At 36.4% G+C, this 13,886-nt stretch overlaps 1 protein-coding gene across 4 annotated transcripts; it reads right to left on the bottom strand.

Annotated features, from left to right (window-relative positions):
* Positions 1-1,615: 1,615 nt before the first annotated feature.
* LOC122014703 (transcription factor LHW-like) lies at positions 1,616-9,223 on the bottom strand. Of its 4 annotated transcripts, none has more exons than XM_042571075.1 (11): positions 8,926-9,215; positions 8,233-8,427; positions 8,062-8,134; positions 7,347-7,388; positions 7,163-7,222; positions 5,692-6,997; positions 5,282-5,580; positions 5,070-5,171; positions 2,413-2,553; positions 2,203-2,328; positions 1,616-2,130 (listed from the first exon to the last, which is right to left on the bottom strand). In XM_042571075.1, exons 1-11 carry the CDS (start codon positions 9,021-9,023, stop codon positions 1,972-1,974), a joined length of 2,601 nt encoding a protein of 866 aa, XP_042427009.1. In that variant the 5' UTR covers positions 9,024-9,215; the 3' UTR covers positions 1,616-1,971. The 4 variants fall into 4 exon arrangements, with proteins under 4 accessions (XP_042427009.1, XP_042427010.1, XP_042427008.1 ...); XM_042571076.1 differs by having other exon boundaries at positions 5,282-5,577; XM_042571074.1 differs by having other exon boundaries at positions 2,221-2,328; positions 5,282-6,997; positions 8,926-9,223.
* Between the last annotated feature and the right edge of the window lie 4,663 nt (positions 9,224-13,886).

The raw sequence follows: 13,886 nt of genomic DNA, 5'->3' as shown, positions 1-13,886 counted from the left end.
ATTTTCAGTGTTTACACTTATTTTTTATATGATAAAAAGGAAGAAAAAAGATTACGTTTAGGGGAGGAATAATTTTTTCTAATTTATTAATTGCATTGCACTTAATTTTGCATATTTTTACTTTTATTGTTTTTGTTTAACTCTAAGTTAACTTGGGTTAAACACATTAAAATAAGGGAGATAGTAAGTATTCCATGTTAATTTTGATGTGATCAACAAGTCAAGTTAGGTTATGTGTATTTGATCCTTGTGTCTAAGTGTACAAAAGCTTAGGAGCACAAATAGTTGAGCGAAAGATATAGCAGATGAGAACGATGACACGAGAATCAAGTAGATGGGCTCGGTACATTCGAGGGATGAGAAGCTGTGGAAGAGTATACCGGTGGAATGAGAAGGACGAGTGTAGCGCTTTCGAGGGACAAGAAGCCAGAGCGGAAGACTACTTCAGGAGAAGGCCAGAGTTGTGTTCGAGTGAGCTCAACTCTGGAAAGTTGGAGGATCACCCAAGCGACTGGAGACGAAGCCAGCGACTGGAGATGAAGCCAGCGACTAGAGAAGGCGCCAGACGGTCAGTATGTGGCTGACTGATTAGGGCGCTCGAACCACCAAGGCGTCGAACAAGGGATTCGTCGTAGTGTCGTTGTTGTGGGTCACCTTCGGGTCCATGTCAGCAATGGTTCAAGTGCCCAGAGATGGTCCAGGCACCCAGAGATGGTCTAGGCGCCTGGACATGAAAAACTCTATCATCCAGCCGTTGCGTAGAGATAGAGTTTGCCCAGCTGGGGGCACCCGGAGATGCCACGTCAACAAATGACTAGTTTCAACTAATGTACTATAAATAGAGTCCTAGCCTTTTTCATTCAGAACAACACTTTCTATACTCAAATTTCTTATTTTATTTTCAAGTTCTGTGCTTTTAACATTCTGTACGAGACTTCTCTGCCTCTGACTTGTGTCAAAGAAGGAGTTTACTAATTGAGATTTATCTTGTCTTGGATTAGCAACCTCCTTGATTGCAAACCAAGTAAATCTTTTTTATCTCGTACTTTCTTTAATACAATTTAATTTTGTTTATTAAAGTGTTTGTCTTATCTAAAGTTTTGAAAAAAAAGAGATATTTTTATCAATTCATCCCTCTTACCGATGGTACCGGGACCAATACTATTTAATTCCATTTTACAAGAAATTATTTCCATAATTTAAACTCATAATCTTTTAGTAACAAAACAATAATTTTATCATTACACCAAAACTCCTCCAACTTATTCTAGCAAACATAATGTAGCAATTATATCGTCAATATTAGAATATATGTACAAGCGATTTAATTTTCATACATTCAAAACGACCGGGCAAGAAAAAATAATTTAGATAATAAAAACATGATGAGATAGCATACCAATAGTTAATAAAAAGAAAGAGTGCTTTTTTTCTCATTTAGTAAATGCATATTATAATTCTCCGAATTGTTTGAAATTATAAATCAATCAATAAAATATATTTCAATTTGGCTGCCTTTTAGGAAGCTAGTGGTCACCATGACAACCCAAGGATTTTGTGGGATCATAATGCAGTAAAATTGGGGGGAAAAAATGTCCCCAGGCAGAACAAAACGGAGGAAAAAATATAAAGCATCTTATTTTTCTTGGATTTTTTTGTTTAAATAAGTTACCACACAAAAGGTCCCGGACAACAACCTGAACTCAGTCCTGCACTAGTATCTACATCTTTGGCAATGAGAACAATCACTAAGAGATGGAAAGAAGAACTTAAATCGAAGAACTTCAGCAAAATCCCAGATGACTGACTGCTAGGGGGCTTGCTCCCAGCATTCAGTAGTCGTGACAAGCATCAACACATACGGCCTTCAATTCGAGCTTGAATACTAGTCACGGGAGGAGAAGCCAACCCTGCCCTTAGCCTTTCTGATTAGACAAAAAAAATGGCTGCGAGACTGCTCCCAGAATGCGATCAAATTACTCTTGCCGGCAAAGAGGTTTGCTGGAAAATGGCGTGAGGCACGTTGATGTTACCGGCAGCTGGTAGTCCCATGCTGCTGCTTCCAGCTGAGGGCTCTAACTGTTGCATGAGCGAGAGGAATATCTCCATTCGAGTCACATCTCTGTTCGCCTGCACAAAAACATTGAACCTTGTTTTAGCAATTGGATTTGTTTTGATGTGTAAAAGCAGTTGTAGTAGTACTTCCACAGCGAAACGTGCCCAAACTTTGTTTTTGTGTGCTTCCATCACTCCTTTCAATATGGTCAAACCCAATCCTCTGATGAAGTCCGCAATCTCCAGAAATGAACCTCTCTCCTCGCAGAGCATCTGTGGAAAAATGCAACTTGAGGCTCTCTTTGTTGATGAGTAATAGATAGATGTGGAAGCATTTGTAATGGAGTTATGGCTTACCTCTACCAGCAATTGACGAGGAGCATTCAGATCCTCCACCACAATAGGACATGTGATTGGTCGAGTGCCCACCTCAAATGCCCATGTCGCACCACCCTCAAAGTTGTCTTCCAAGAGCAAACCACCCTGATCAGTACTGATCTGCAAGACGATAAAATTATTGACGAATCTCTGCACATGATCCAAAAATCTGATAAAAATGGAAATCACTTCAGTATGCAACCAAACATGATTTTAAATCTAGAAAAAGTTCAAAATTGTCTCACCATTTTTAAAAGTTATTTAGTTTTTAAAAAGTCAATTAAATTTTTATTCAGAGAAACACGAAGTCATTGTCTATGGAGAATAAGTTGTATTGTCATTTGTCAATATATAAAAATATGTTATGAATTATGATCTCGTGCATTAGAAAACTTTAAATTAATAAATTTTCCTTTGCTTCTTTCCCCTAAGTGAGTGTTTTATTTTATATTTGTGAAATATTTATCTCCACTTCATCAATATCGTCCTAGTTTGCTGATGGTTCCAAGAATCAATTTTGGACACTCAAATCAACCAGAAGATTGAGACAATACGAGATTGATGAAGCTAAGGGATAAGTATCTCTTGAAGAAAAAGCTCAAGCTCATCAAAAGAAAAAGATTCACAAAGAGAATCAAAAATGGAATTTTATTATTCAAAAGTATCTTAATACATGGGGTCCTAAGCCGTTTTTAAAAATTGACAAAGAAACTTATCCTCTGCAAATAATGACTCATGTTCATGCTTATAAAATCCCAATTATTTTTTTTCTAAAACCTGAACAACTTTTCAAAAAAGTTCCAACTATATCTAGAAATAAACTATAGAATTTTTAAACAACTGAGAAAACTGCGAGCCTTTTCAACACTTTTAAAAGGTACCGGCCCTTATGGTTTTAGGCTGGGTAAGTTTGAACCTACATATGCCATATATGATGATTTGTTTTCCAATACCTAGGTCCTATTTCTGTGTAATAATATATTACAACATTAAATAAACTGATTATTTGGATAAAATAGCTGATTAATATCAACACAATCCAAAAGTTACTTTGTCAGTCCGGTGCACCAAGCTCCCGTCAATACGGGGTGGTCATAGGAAAGAGTCAATCTTTTGTACACGGTCATACCTTGCATTGCAAAAGACTATTTCTGCAACTCAAACCCGCGACGACAAGGTCACACCGCAAATAGGCTTTCATTAGAATGGAAACTCAAACAACCATTGTAAAATCCTTTCCATTGTATCGTTGTATCATGTATTACAATAATGTTTTGTCTAGTTATAGATGTATCAAATTAATAAGTGGTAGCATGAAACGTTGTGCACAATTTACAGAGAGGACAATAAGAGATGTGATAACCATTTTCAAAATTTAATTTGGTTTCATATCTAAAAGAATCATAGATGCTATTTATTTTATAATACAGCAAATGAAAAAAAACATAGAGAAAAGAAATAGAATTTGTATATAATTTTCATTGATTTAGAAAAAATTTATGATAGTCCCTGTACAACTATTATTGCAGTTCTTGAAGAAGAAATAAATATCTACTAAATATATTAATGTTATCAAAGAAATGTATAATGTTGTTACTAGTAATAGTGTTACTGAGAGTGTAGAATTTTTTTTACTCCATTTGTGGGTTTACATCCAAGGACAACACTTAAGTCTCATTTTCCATTAGCATTAGATGAATTAACCACTTATGTTTAAGCTAAACCTCATTGGTGTATATTGCATATGGAAGATTTTTTACGAATTGATGAATGAAATTAGATTAAATTCAAAACTTCAATCGGAGAAAAAAAAAACTTGAGATTTAAAATATATAAGATTGCAACTGAATATATAATATATAATTTCAATAATATGAAAGGAAATCAATGGCATAGTGAAGATGGACTAACATAAAATCTCTGAAAGAATTTTATATATCTTTGATCTATTATTTAACATAAGGGCATAATGATGGAAATATGCCCTTAAAGTCAAAATAAAGAATGGATGGTCAAAATAGAGATGAACTTTTATAGTCTTAACCAGTCTCTTAGTTCCTGTTAGTTTAAAAGAATTTTTTTATAAGAATGTGAATACAAGCTAGCTACAATCTTTATGGAACAAAGTGTTGGACTATTATAAAGCAACACTTTAAAATGTTAATGATTTACAGATAGAATGCTATGAAGAATGTGTAGAGTTACTAGTAAGGATAGAAAATGAATATCAGCATTTGGTAGCAATTAGGTGTAGCTCCAATACTTGATAAAACAAGAACAAATAAATTGACATTATGTAAACATGTTCATACATTACCAATAATTAGATAGTGAGAAGAGTTGAATTTACTAGAGTAGAAAGTACTAGTGACAGAAGGACCCTAAAGAAAATATTAGTTAACCAAAAAAAAAAAACTAATCTATTTGATCTTAGTAGTTACTTAGACTTACATTGAGCTCAATGGAGGGATTATATTCTTATAACTAATTCAAATAGTTGGATCAAACACCTAATGATGATGACAATGACTATCACAATTTGTTAGTTTGAAGTTTTGGCAAAAGAAGTTCATCACTATTAGAATATTTAAACAAGCAAATACATAGCATATAATGAGTGAGCAGTGAAGTCAGACCTTGGGTTCTCCAGCAACTTTCAGTTTTTCAGCATGCTTTGTCACACTCTGTAAGAAAAGCATGTGTTTGATAGTCTTCTCCAATAATGCATCAATGCTGCACTGCTCCATGACCAACGGCAAGAGGCAAAAGACATGTTAGCAGTGCTCTTACTTAGCAACAAACATAATTTGCAAATTAAGGTTCAGAGCTTCATGTTAAAACAAAGTACCTTTGCACCATTTGGAACTATTTCTCGAAGCTCCTTGATACGATCTTGTATCATCTGTCGATCTTTTGGCCGTGGTCTAGGGCTCTCTCCAGATCTAGACCTCTTTCGGTTAAGCTTACCTATTTCTGAAACCCTCTTACTATTTGAATCAGAATCATTCTTAGCACTCTGACAGCTTTCAACCCACGAGCTAAATTGGGGCTTATGAAGCTCAGAATCATGATTGTTCTCTCCATCCTTTTCGCTGCTGCATGATGACTTCCCATAACTTATGCATGAAGGCTCTGCTTTTGCCACTACTGGTGCAAAACCAAAACACTCATCTTTCATGTGCTTTGACAAATGTACTTCACTATGATTCAGAGTTCCAAAAAAATGTGAGGTACAAGGATCTATGAATGTACTCTTACCAGAAGCATTACTATCTGATCCCTGATTGACACCTGGATTGACCTTTGAAATTACTGCATCAAGTAATTGATCACTGTTATTTATGGAAAACAGCCCAGCACAAGAGATTTGTTCATTCAAAGGATCAAAGATGGGACAAGCATCTGATTCTGCTGGGAGACTGGGTAAATCAGTAAAGTTACAAGAATTTGTAAAATTCTTACGCACCACAACATCTGCCAAACTGTCATTTGTCCAATATGTCTTCTGGTCAACATCTAACATATGGAACATATCATTGCTTGAAGCAAACAAAGATGAAGTTCTACTCCTCAATGATTCTTTCATATTTTGTGAACAGTGCATGCTATTGGCAATATTTGCACCACTTTCCTCATAATCAACCTTTTTACACATTTGATCACTAACATGTTTCAGGTCACCTATTGCATATCCATGAAGAATGCTAGGGAGCATATCAGAACAAGAAACTTGAACACTGGGTTCACTAGAATAAATATAAGAAGATTGAACTAAATCATCATTTTCTCTTGCCTTTGCATTTGATTGAGTATATGCAACTTCATTGCATGAGAAAGGATGGTCCATGGAAACCTCTGATGTGCATGTACTTCTGAGTCTGAATGCATGACTTCTTTGGCCTAAATTTGGTAGTGTCCCATTTAAAGATAACTGAGAAGATGAACTTGAGCATCTAGTAATGTTATGTGAATTCGAAGTCGAACCAACATTGCCAATATTAGAAAAGTTGTTTGTGGGCTCCAAAGGTCCAACACCTGAGGTAAACATGAGTTCTTCTTCCAAGATTTTTATCGTATTAGACAATAAAACCGAGTTCAAAATTGCACGTTCAGTTTGACATCTGGAGTCTGAATCATCTGGTGGTACCTGCTGGGTAGGTTGTATGTCTGGTTTACGTAATATGTCATCAGCACTTTGCAAGATAAGCTTACCCATAGGATATGCCATCTTTATATTCTGTTTGGTTGGAACTAATTTAGAAACATTAGGTTGCATTCTATTGAATTGAGATGACACTAAGGAAACATATTCAGAGAAGGATCTTGGAGCAATGGACTTGAGGAACTCAGGGTTGCAACAATCAGAAGTGGCATTTAACTTGTCATCCATATTAAGACAGGCATTTGTAGTTTGTGAGCAAAAAGATGACCCGGATGAAGTATATATTTGACATTCTTCTGTCAAAGATTTCTCGGGACTATCAGATACAAGACCATTTGAACCATAATTTAGGTTTGTAAACAAACTTTTTATATGATAAATGAATCCAATATTTTCAGTAACCTGCAATATGGACACAAATATCAGAACCTGCAAGTTGCAACACCATAGTTCATACTGTAACTAATTTTAGAAATGCTTCCAAATTGAGGCAATAGGACAAATGCGCAAGATAAATCATCAAGTTAGAAATACGATACCAAATTAGTATGATGGGAATAAGCATACCGTTTGAGTAGAACCAAGTTGTATAACACCATATGGAAGTACAGGAACGACTAAAATGGTCTGCAACACAATCAAATCATCCGAATTCAGTTAAGAATAACAAAATTAACATAAAGTAAGAATTATATTTTAGAAGAATAGTGACTGACATGAATAAAAAAAAAATCAAGATGAACAGTCTGACCTGCATACCAGCTGCAATCTGGCAGTTCAACTCAGTTAGACCCTTGTAGAATGAAATAACATCAATCAGGATACATATAAGCCATTACATTCAAAAGGAAACAGTTCCAAAAAAAACAAATTTAGAAGTTTAGGTGCTTAATCAAGGTTACATAAATCAATCTACTGAGGTAGTCATAGATCTGACATGAATACTTATTTATGGACACATCATTAACCATCTAACACATACATTGGCCACAGAGTGAATATACCAGTTATGAAGGCACTAGAGAAGACTTTTATTGAGTTGTTTGCATATACTAAACAGAGGAATAATGTCAAACAGATTAAGGGTAATCCAATGCAGATTTCAGATCAAAATTGTTGGAGCCTAAATAGTCTATCATAGAAGTCATAATAGATTGCTTGTGCTATCTTAGTGGGTCATCTTCAACGGTCGAACAGGTAAACAAATAACCTACAACAAACAACAAGATCCACGTCCCAACCAATCAACCAGATGTATACTTGTTGGTAGCTGCCTTATTAGTTAAGATACAAGTTTACAGGAAAGATTTGATACCAGTGAGGTCATAAAGATAGTCTTATATGTTAAAGCTGGCTAGACAACCAGTGTTGAATAAGAATGTTTCCAAAAAGTAAATGTGCATCATAGAAATAATTTAAATTTATATGTTAAATTTGACTATAGAATAAGATATCAGGATATATACCTTAGATATGGAATCAAATCTATCTCTTCTGATCCACACATATTTTCCTGATGAAGCAGCTTGTCCAATGAACCTGAAATATACAAAAGGAGACACAATCAGAGATATGTATAGGAGGATATTATAAAGAAAATATGAATATGAAGAATGACCAGATGCAAATACACACACCCATCTCCAAGAAAATGAACCTGGGATGCCATAATCTTCTCGACCAGGACTTGTATTGCATCATCTGCTTCAGAGCCTAGCTCAGAGCAATTACTTTTGATGGCCAAAGCTTCTTGCTTGGGAGGAAAAATCGAGAGTTTGATGCTTGAAATGTTAGACTTCTGGTTATAGTATCCATCTTCCCAGATTAAATGCCTGTGAAATTTCACAACGGCCTCCATAAAAGAATGCCTTAATATTTAATTCAAATATTTAAAGAGAAGGATCAAAAGAGCCACAAACTTTCACTTATTCTGAAATCACAGCAGAAAGAACAAGATCACAAGCATCACATAAAAGATCAAATTATCAAAACAACATCCAAGAAAGACCGAGCATTAAGATAACACTTTTCCAGTTTCGCCTACCTTACAAATCTTATATATTTCTATATGCAAATAAAAAGGGAAAGAGAACCAAAGAAGCATAGTATGTTACCATAAAAAAGTGTCTTGAACTAAACAAGAATCTATTCTCCACATCTATTCCATCAGTAGGTTAGATACAACTCATCATCACGTAAAAAAGTTAAACTAAATCAGAAGCCTTTCTTTATTTGCCGAGATTTACATAGCCAAGTTAACAAGCCCTATCTCCGCCAAATCTTATCCGACGAAATAATACGACGAAAAATAATCGAGACATCTTGCTTACATTCGGCTCTGGAAGACGGACGCCTTCCAGAAAACAGCGTAGGACCACTCAGTGTCAAGGCACAGTTGCCTCAACGCCTCCCTCAGCAGCAGACCCATGAAGACGAACCCAACGAGCGCACTCCGGATCGAACAGAAAACGAAGATCCCAACTTCGCCGCAACGGAAAAGTAAAATGGATAGAGAGAATCAAAGCAATAGCTAGTTAGAGAAACAGAGACGTCGAAGATACGCCATTTCCGCGACCCTAGCCTCCCTAGCTTCAGCAGCAAGCGCCCCAGCCGACCTGCATGCTCCACACCCCGCCGCCCCTCTTCCTTCCATTCCGGCCGCCTTCCTCTCCTCCTCCTCCTCTTCCTCCTTCACCCCTGCTCGCTGGCCACCATCGACGAGCTTATGCACCAGGGAAGCTTCCCGAGCCGCCTCAGAGCGCGACGAAGAGAGCACGTTGAGGAGGAAGAGTCCCTTCCTCGGGAGAGTCACTCTGCTTAAAACGTCGGCTGCCATCATTCCTCTCCTATGAGGGCAAAAATGGAAAACCACATCACCCATTTATACCCGACACTAGGAGAGTTAAAAATGTAAAATCTCCCCATGACATTACCCGTCTTTCTATTCGTTAAACCTGCGGGTAAAAAACCGAGCTAATCGATCCCCAAGCGCAAATATTCACCTGAGCGTATCAATTAAACCCAGCCGTCGGATATTTTTTTAAAAAAATCCCTACCGCTCCACGAACTCGTTACACGTGCGCTCTAGATGCGTTCGGCGGATACTCAACGGTGAGATTTAGAGTTTCATACTGATCCTGATGCGGACGGTCGTTGGCCTTATATGCATATGTTCTTGCGCAGCTTCGGGCGGCCGGAGGAAGGACAGAAGTCTGCTTTTCGACCCCGAGGTTAGTAACATATTACGAGGGGAGCCACTGAGGGAAAGGAGTTAAGAGAACGGGCTTTTAAAAGGTAGGTCTTCTTTATCTTTGTATAATCATGTAGTCTTTCAATGGTGGGGAAGGATGGGTTTAATTTTTTCAAAGCAATGTTTGTGGTGGATGGTGAGGTATTTGCCCCTGGTCGTCTCCTTTTTGCTTTAAAAATTCAGCTCAAGATTTTGGGAGTGGTGTTTTGTTTGCTCACCGCCACTTTCCTTTCATCCTTTTGAGGTAGGTTTTTGATTCTGCTGCTCTTTACTGATTTTTCTTTTCCAGTTGGTTCCCAGTTTTCCCTGTTGATTTATTTATCTTCTATCATGGAAAGTTACTTCCTTTTTATGAAGCTTGCATGATCTGTTCGCTAATTAGAACACAATTTGATCATGGTATGTTTGGATGGCAATATCCTATGTCATAATCACTTTTGACTGTTGTTCCTCTTCCACTTTGTTGTACTGTTTATTTTTAAATGGAAGTAAACCTCAAAATTGTAGAGAAGGTGATTGGCAAAATGCCAAAAACATGATATTGAAATAGATTTGACTCCGGAGAGCTATGCACATCTTGTGGTCATTTAGAAGGTGAAGATTTGATTCTACTATGGTTAGGAAATTAATCATCATGGTGGTGGGGATGTGAAGGATGACTCAAGTGCTGAGGGGAGTACTACAGCAAGAGGACAAAGGGAAAATGTGAAAAAGGAAAGAAAGACGCCAGTAAAAGACATCTGTATGAGAATCTTGACATTGCTTGGTAGAGTTTATACACCCTCTCCACAAAAAGCAAATGCTTTGATTTGACAGTAGTTTTTTTTTGTTTGTTTGTTACTCAATCTATGTCCCACTGGTATTAGAGAGGTAATGTGGATTAAGGTCACACCAGTTCATAATTGTGGATCTCACTTTCTTTTTAAGTGAATCAGAAAAGTCTCAGCCAAAAGTGTCTGTGCTTGATGATGACAAACATGACGTGCCTTCGTTTTGTTTGGACATGGTCTAAATGCATTTTCAAAAAATGAAAAATCATCGGAATTATAACATGTGAAAAATACAGATGAAAGGTCTTCAAATTTAGAATCAGGTTCATAAGCTCAAAATGGAGCACTGCAAATATGGGATCGTTGAGGGCAGTAAATTATTCTGATATGGCCCAAAACCAAACAGTCAAAGTCAAGATTATGATAGGATTTTAAAAGAGTAAAACTTGTTTGGTTTTTTCATCTTTTTTTCTAATATTTTTCTTGATGATTCAGTTTTTAATTATTTTTTTAGTGGTCAGATTAAGACTTGTTTGCTTCTGCAACTCATTCTTGCTGATTTGGATTAGCACAAAGAAACAAGGAAGTAATCAATCAATTGCTGTTTCTTTCTGCTGCAAACTTGCAATCTTCCTTTTGCTTTTTGTCTTTTATTTTTATTTTGCTTCCAGACACTAAAGCCCTTGTGGCTTTATCCCTAACCATTGGACGATCCAGTACAAACTCCCCTACAGGGAAATGTGAGACATGGAGTCAGCTAGAACATGACTGATGGGTAAATGGATCTGCAAAATTTGGATTGACATGGGGAAACTTTAATGGATGAGAATATTTTTGATGATTTCACAAGTGGTCGTTTGTGCAAACAAATATGCAGTAGGCCACACATGGAAGCCACATTTAATATGGGTTTAGTTTTTGTGCTAAAGTTAAGGATCTTGTGAAAACTACAAGTACTTGGTCTAGAGAAAGCTATAAGTCTTAAACAATATCTTGATATATGTACTCATTCAGGGACCATTTCTTCTGCAAGTCAAGGTACTCATCCTCACTGATCAAGCAACAACTGGAATAAAGCTTCATTGAAGATGTTAGTGGACCTAGGCAAGGATGAGTTGATGACACTTGTGACTAACCTCACTTTTTCTGTTTTTTTTTTTGTAAAACTTGGTGACCTAGTTAATGCGAAATCATACTTGTCAACAGAAAACAAGCCCTACAACCAACCAGTCAAGAAAAAAAATCACTTCTAGTTTAATTGTATTGCTATAGACAAAGTAGACAACAAAGTCATTGGAATATCTCGTAACCCTTTATACAGGGAAGACAGTGACCCCTTTGGTATTGGAAGTAACTATCACTAGGTCAATTATGACCATTTGATAGTGGTTGCATCATATACGGCTTGCCTGTGAACCACAAACTAACTGGTCCATACAAGGCTTATGCTTTGGTACAAATATGATCAACACTAATGAATCTACTGTGTCGTTTCACTGTGAGGTGGAAGCTATACTTATTCAAAAGCTATATTAACATTCATTCATTTCGGCTTATTAATGTCGATGTCCATATTATAGGTTCAACTAATCTCAGTTAGCGAAGCTGCCATCACTTTTTGAACACCAAAAAGGCCTCTATAGTTTAATACCGGCCTCACAAAGCAAACCATAATTTTAATTCTCTTAGCATCACATTCAAGATTTGCCCACTAAAGATTAGTACCATGGATCTAAAGCAAGATCTAATATTGAAAAAATGTGTTCTATTGCTTGTTAGTGCATCCAAAGGTATTAGAAGCATAAAAAAGTGCTTTCTGAGTTGGATGAGGTTGATGCAATCCAATTCCTAACAGAGTTCAAGTCGTCATTTTCAATCTCTCAACTACACAACTAAGAGGCCACTAAGTTGTGATATTGAGGTGTAGTGGTTAATCCACTTCCAAGGCGCACTAGGAAACTTAGATGGAAGCATCATCCACATAATAATTGAGAGTGTGACTGCTACACTTAAAAACAAAGTGAGATGGTGAATGGGCTCTGCATATCTATTATACCTACCATGAGATGTCCATGATTTACTTGTCCATGAATTTCTCTCAAGTTTGTCTCTGGTTATAATTTATATATAGATATGAAATTGTATTAAAAGAGGATATTCACAGGGTGCATTTTGTGCTAATTACGGCTGCCCTGTGCTAAAGGATTCATAAGATTCAAGACAGAATATCTTTGTTATCTCAATCGAATGATGGGACAGGCAAGAGCATAGTTGCAATTTATAATGCACAAAATTTTTATTTTAATTGTGCAATTTGTATTGGATCTATATGTTTCTAGGTGCATAGAGTGAAAGTGAACTAGGATGGTCCACGCAAATCTAAATGGTCATACCTATTTGTAAAATCTATTAGCTAGAGAACACTTTCACAGCTTTTGCTTAGAAATTTTGCCTTGTAGTACGGTCCTTGTTAGTAAATGTTAAGCCTTCCATGGTACATTGATATAAATGCATTAGTAATAGCTCACTTTTTCTAGAATATTTATTTAAATGATGGACTAGTAGAGAAGTTAGGCAAATAGTGTACTACATATTAGAGTGAGCTGTTACTAGCATCTTATTCTTCCTAATAAATGACAAATAACAATATATAAAAACATGGAATTGCATAAAGCAGTAAAAGTGAAACAGGAGAATCATAGCATCTGAAGACTCTGCATATGATGATTATCGCCTCCACTTGAAAGTGAGTACAAATAGCAAAGATTGTTGGCTTCCAACAAGGAGCCAGAGGTGAGTCATTCTTCCACAAACCATTACTAGATGCCATGAAATGTTTGAATTGTGAAATAATTTTCTTTTATATTACAACATAGATCATTGGTTCATGCATCTCTGCTGAGAAATCTACCATTGCATTCATCTTTTTGGATCTCATTTGAAAATGCAAGTACTGTCTGGTAAGTGCCAGTGAATCATAGCTTGGTCCCCTGCTCTGCAATGGTCACACAATGGGACCATTTTTTACTTTGACCATCACTAATTTGGTTGGTTCCTTCCAATGAAATGATAAAAGTTTTTGTTTTTTTTGTTTTTTTTTAAATGAGGCTGAAACTTGACAAAGATTTCATGACTTTGTAGTTTGGAAATAGAACGAGTTCAATCCATTGTGCCTGTGTTCAAACAATAGGTAATGGAGATTTTTGGTAGTGGTTTTTCCAGAGCTTACTTTTTTATATATAAAATTTTTTTTGTTTTACTTTGTGTTGGA

The sequence above is a fragment of the Zingiber officinale genome, chromosome 8B (assembly GCF_018446385.1).
Source record: "Zingiber officinale cultivar Zhangliang chromosome 8B, Zo_v1.1, whole genome shotgun sequence".
Lineage (NCBI taxonomy): Eukaryota > Viridiplantae > Streptophyta > Magnoliopsida > Zingiberales > Zingiberaceae > Zingiber > Zingiber officinale.
This window is presented reverse-complemented; position numbering and strand designations above follow the sequence as displayed.

Coding starts and splice junctions, on each gene's coding strand:
- LOC122014703 (XM_042571073.1), bottom strand. CDS start 9,023: ATGGGTCTGCTGCTGAGGGAGGCGTTGAGGCAACTGTGCCTTGACACT. Junction 2,329..2,412: donor CTCGTCAATTGCTGGTAGAG/GTAAGCCATAAC, acceptor ATTTTTCCACAG/ATGCTCTGCGAGGAGAGAGG. Junction 2,131..2,202: donor GGGCACGTTTCGCTGTGGAA/GTACTACTACAA, acceptor GTTTTTGTGCAG/GCGAACAGAGATGTGACTCG.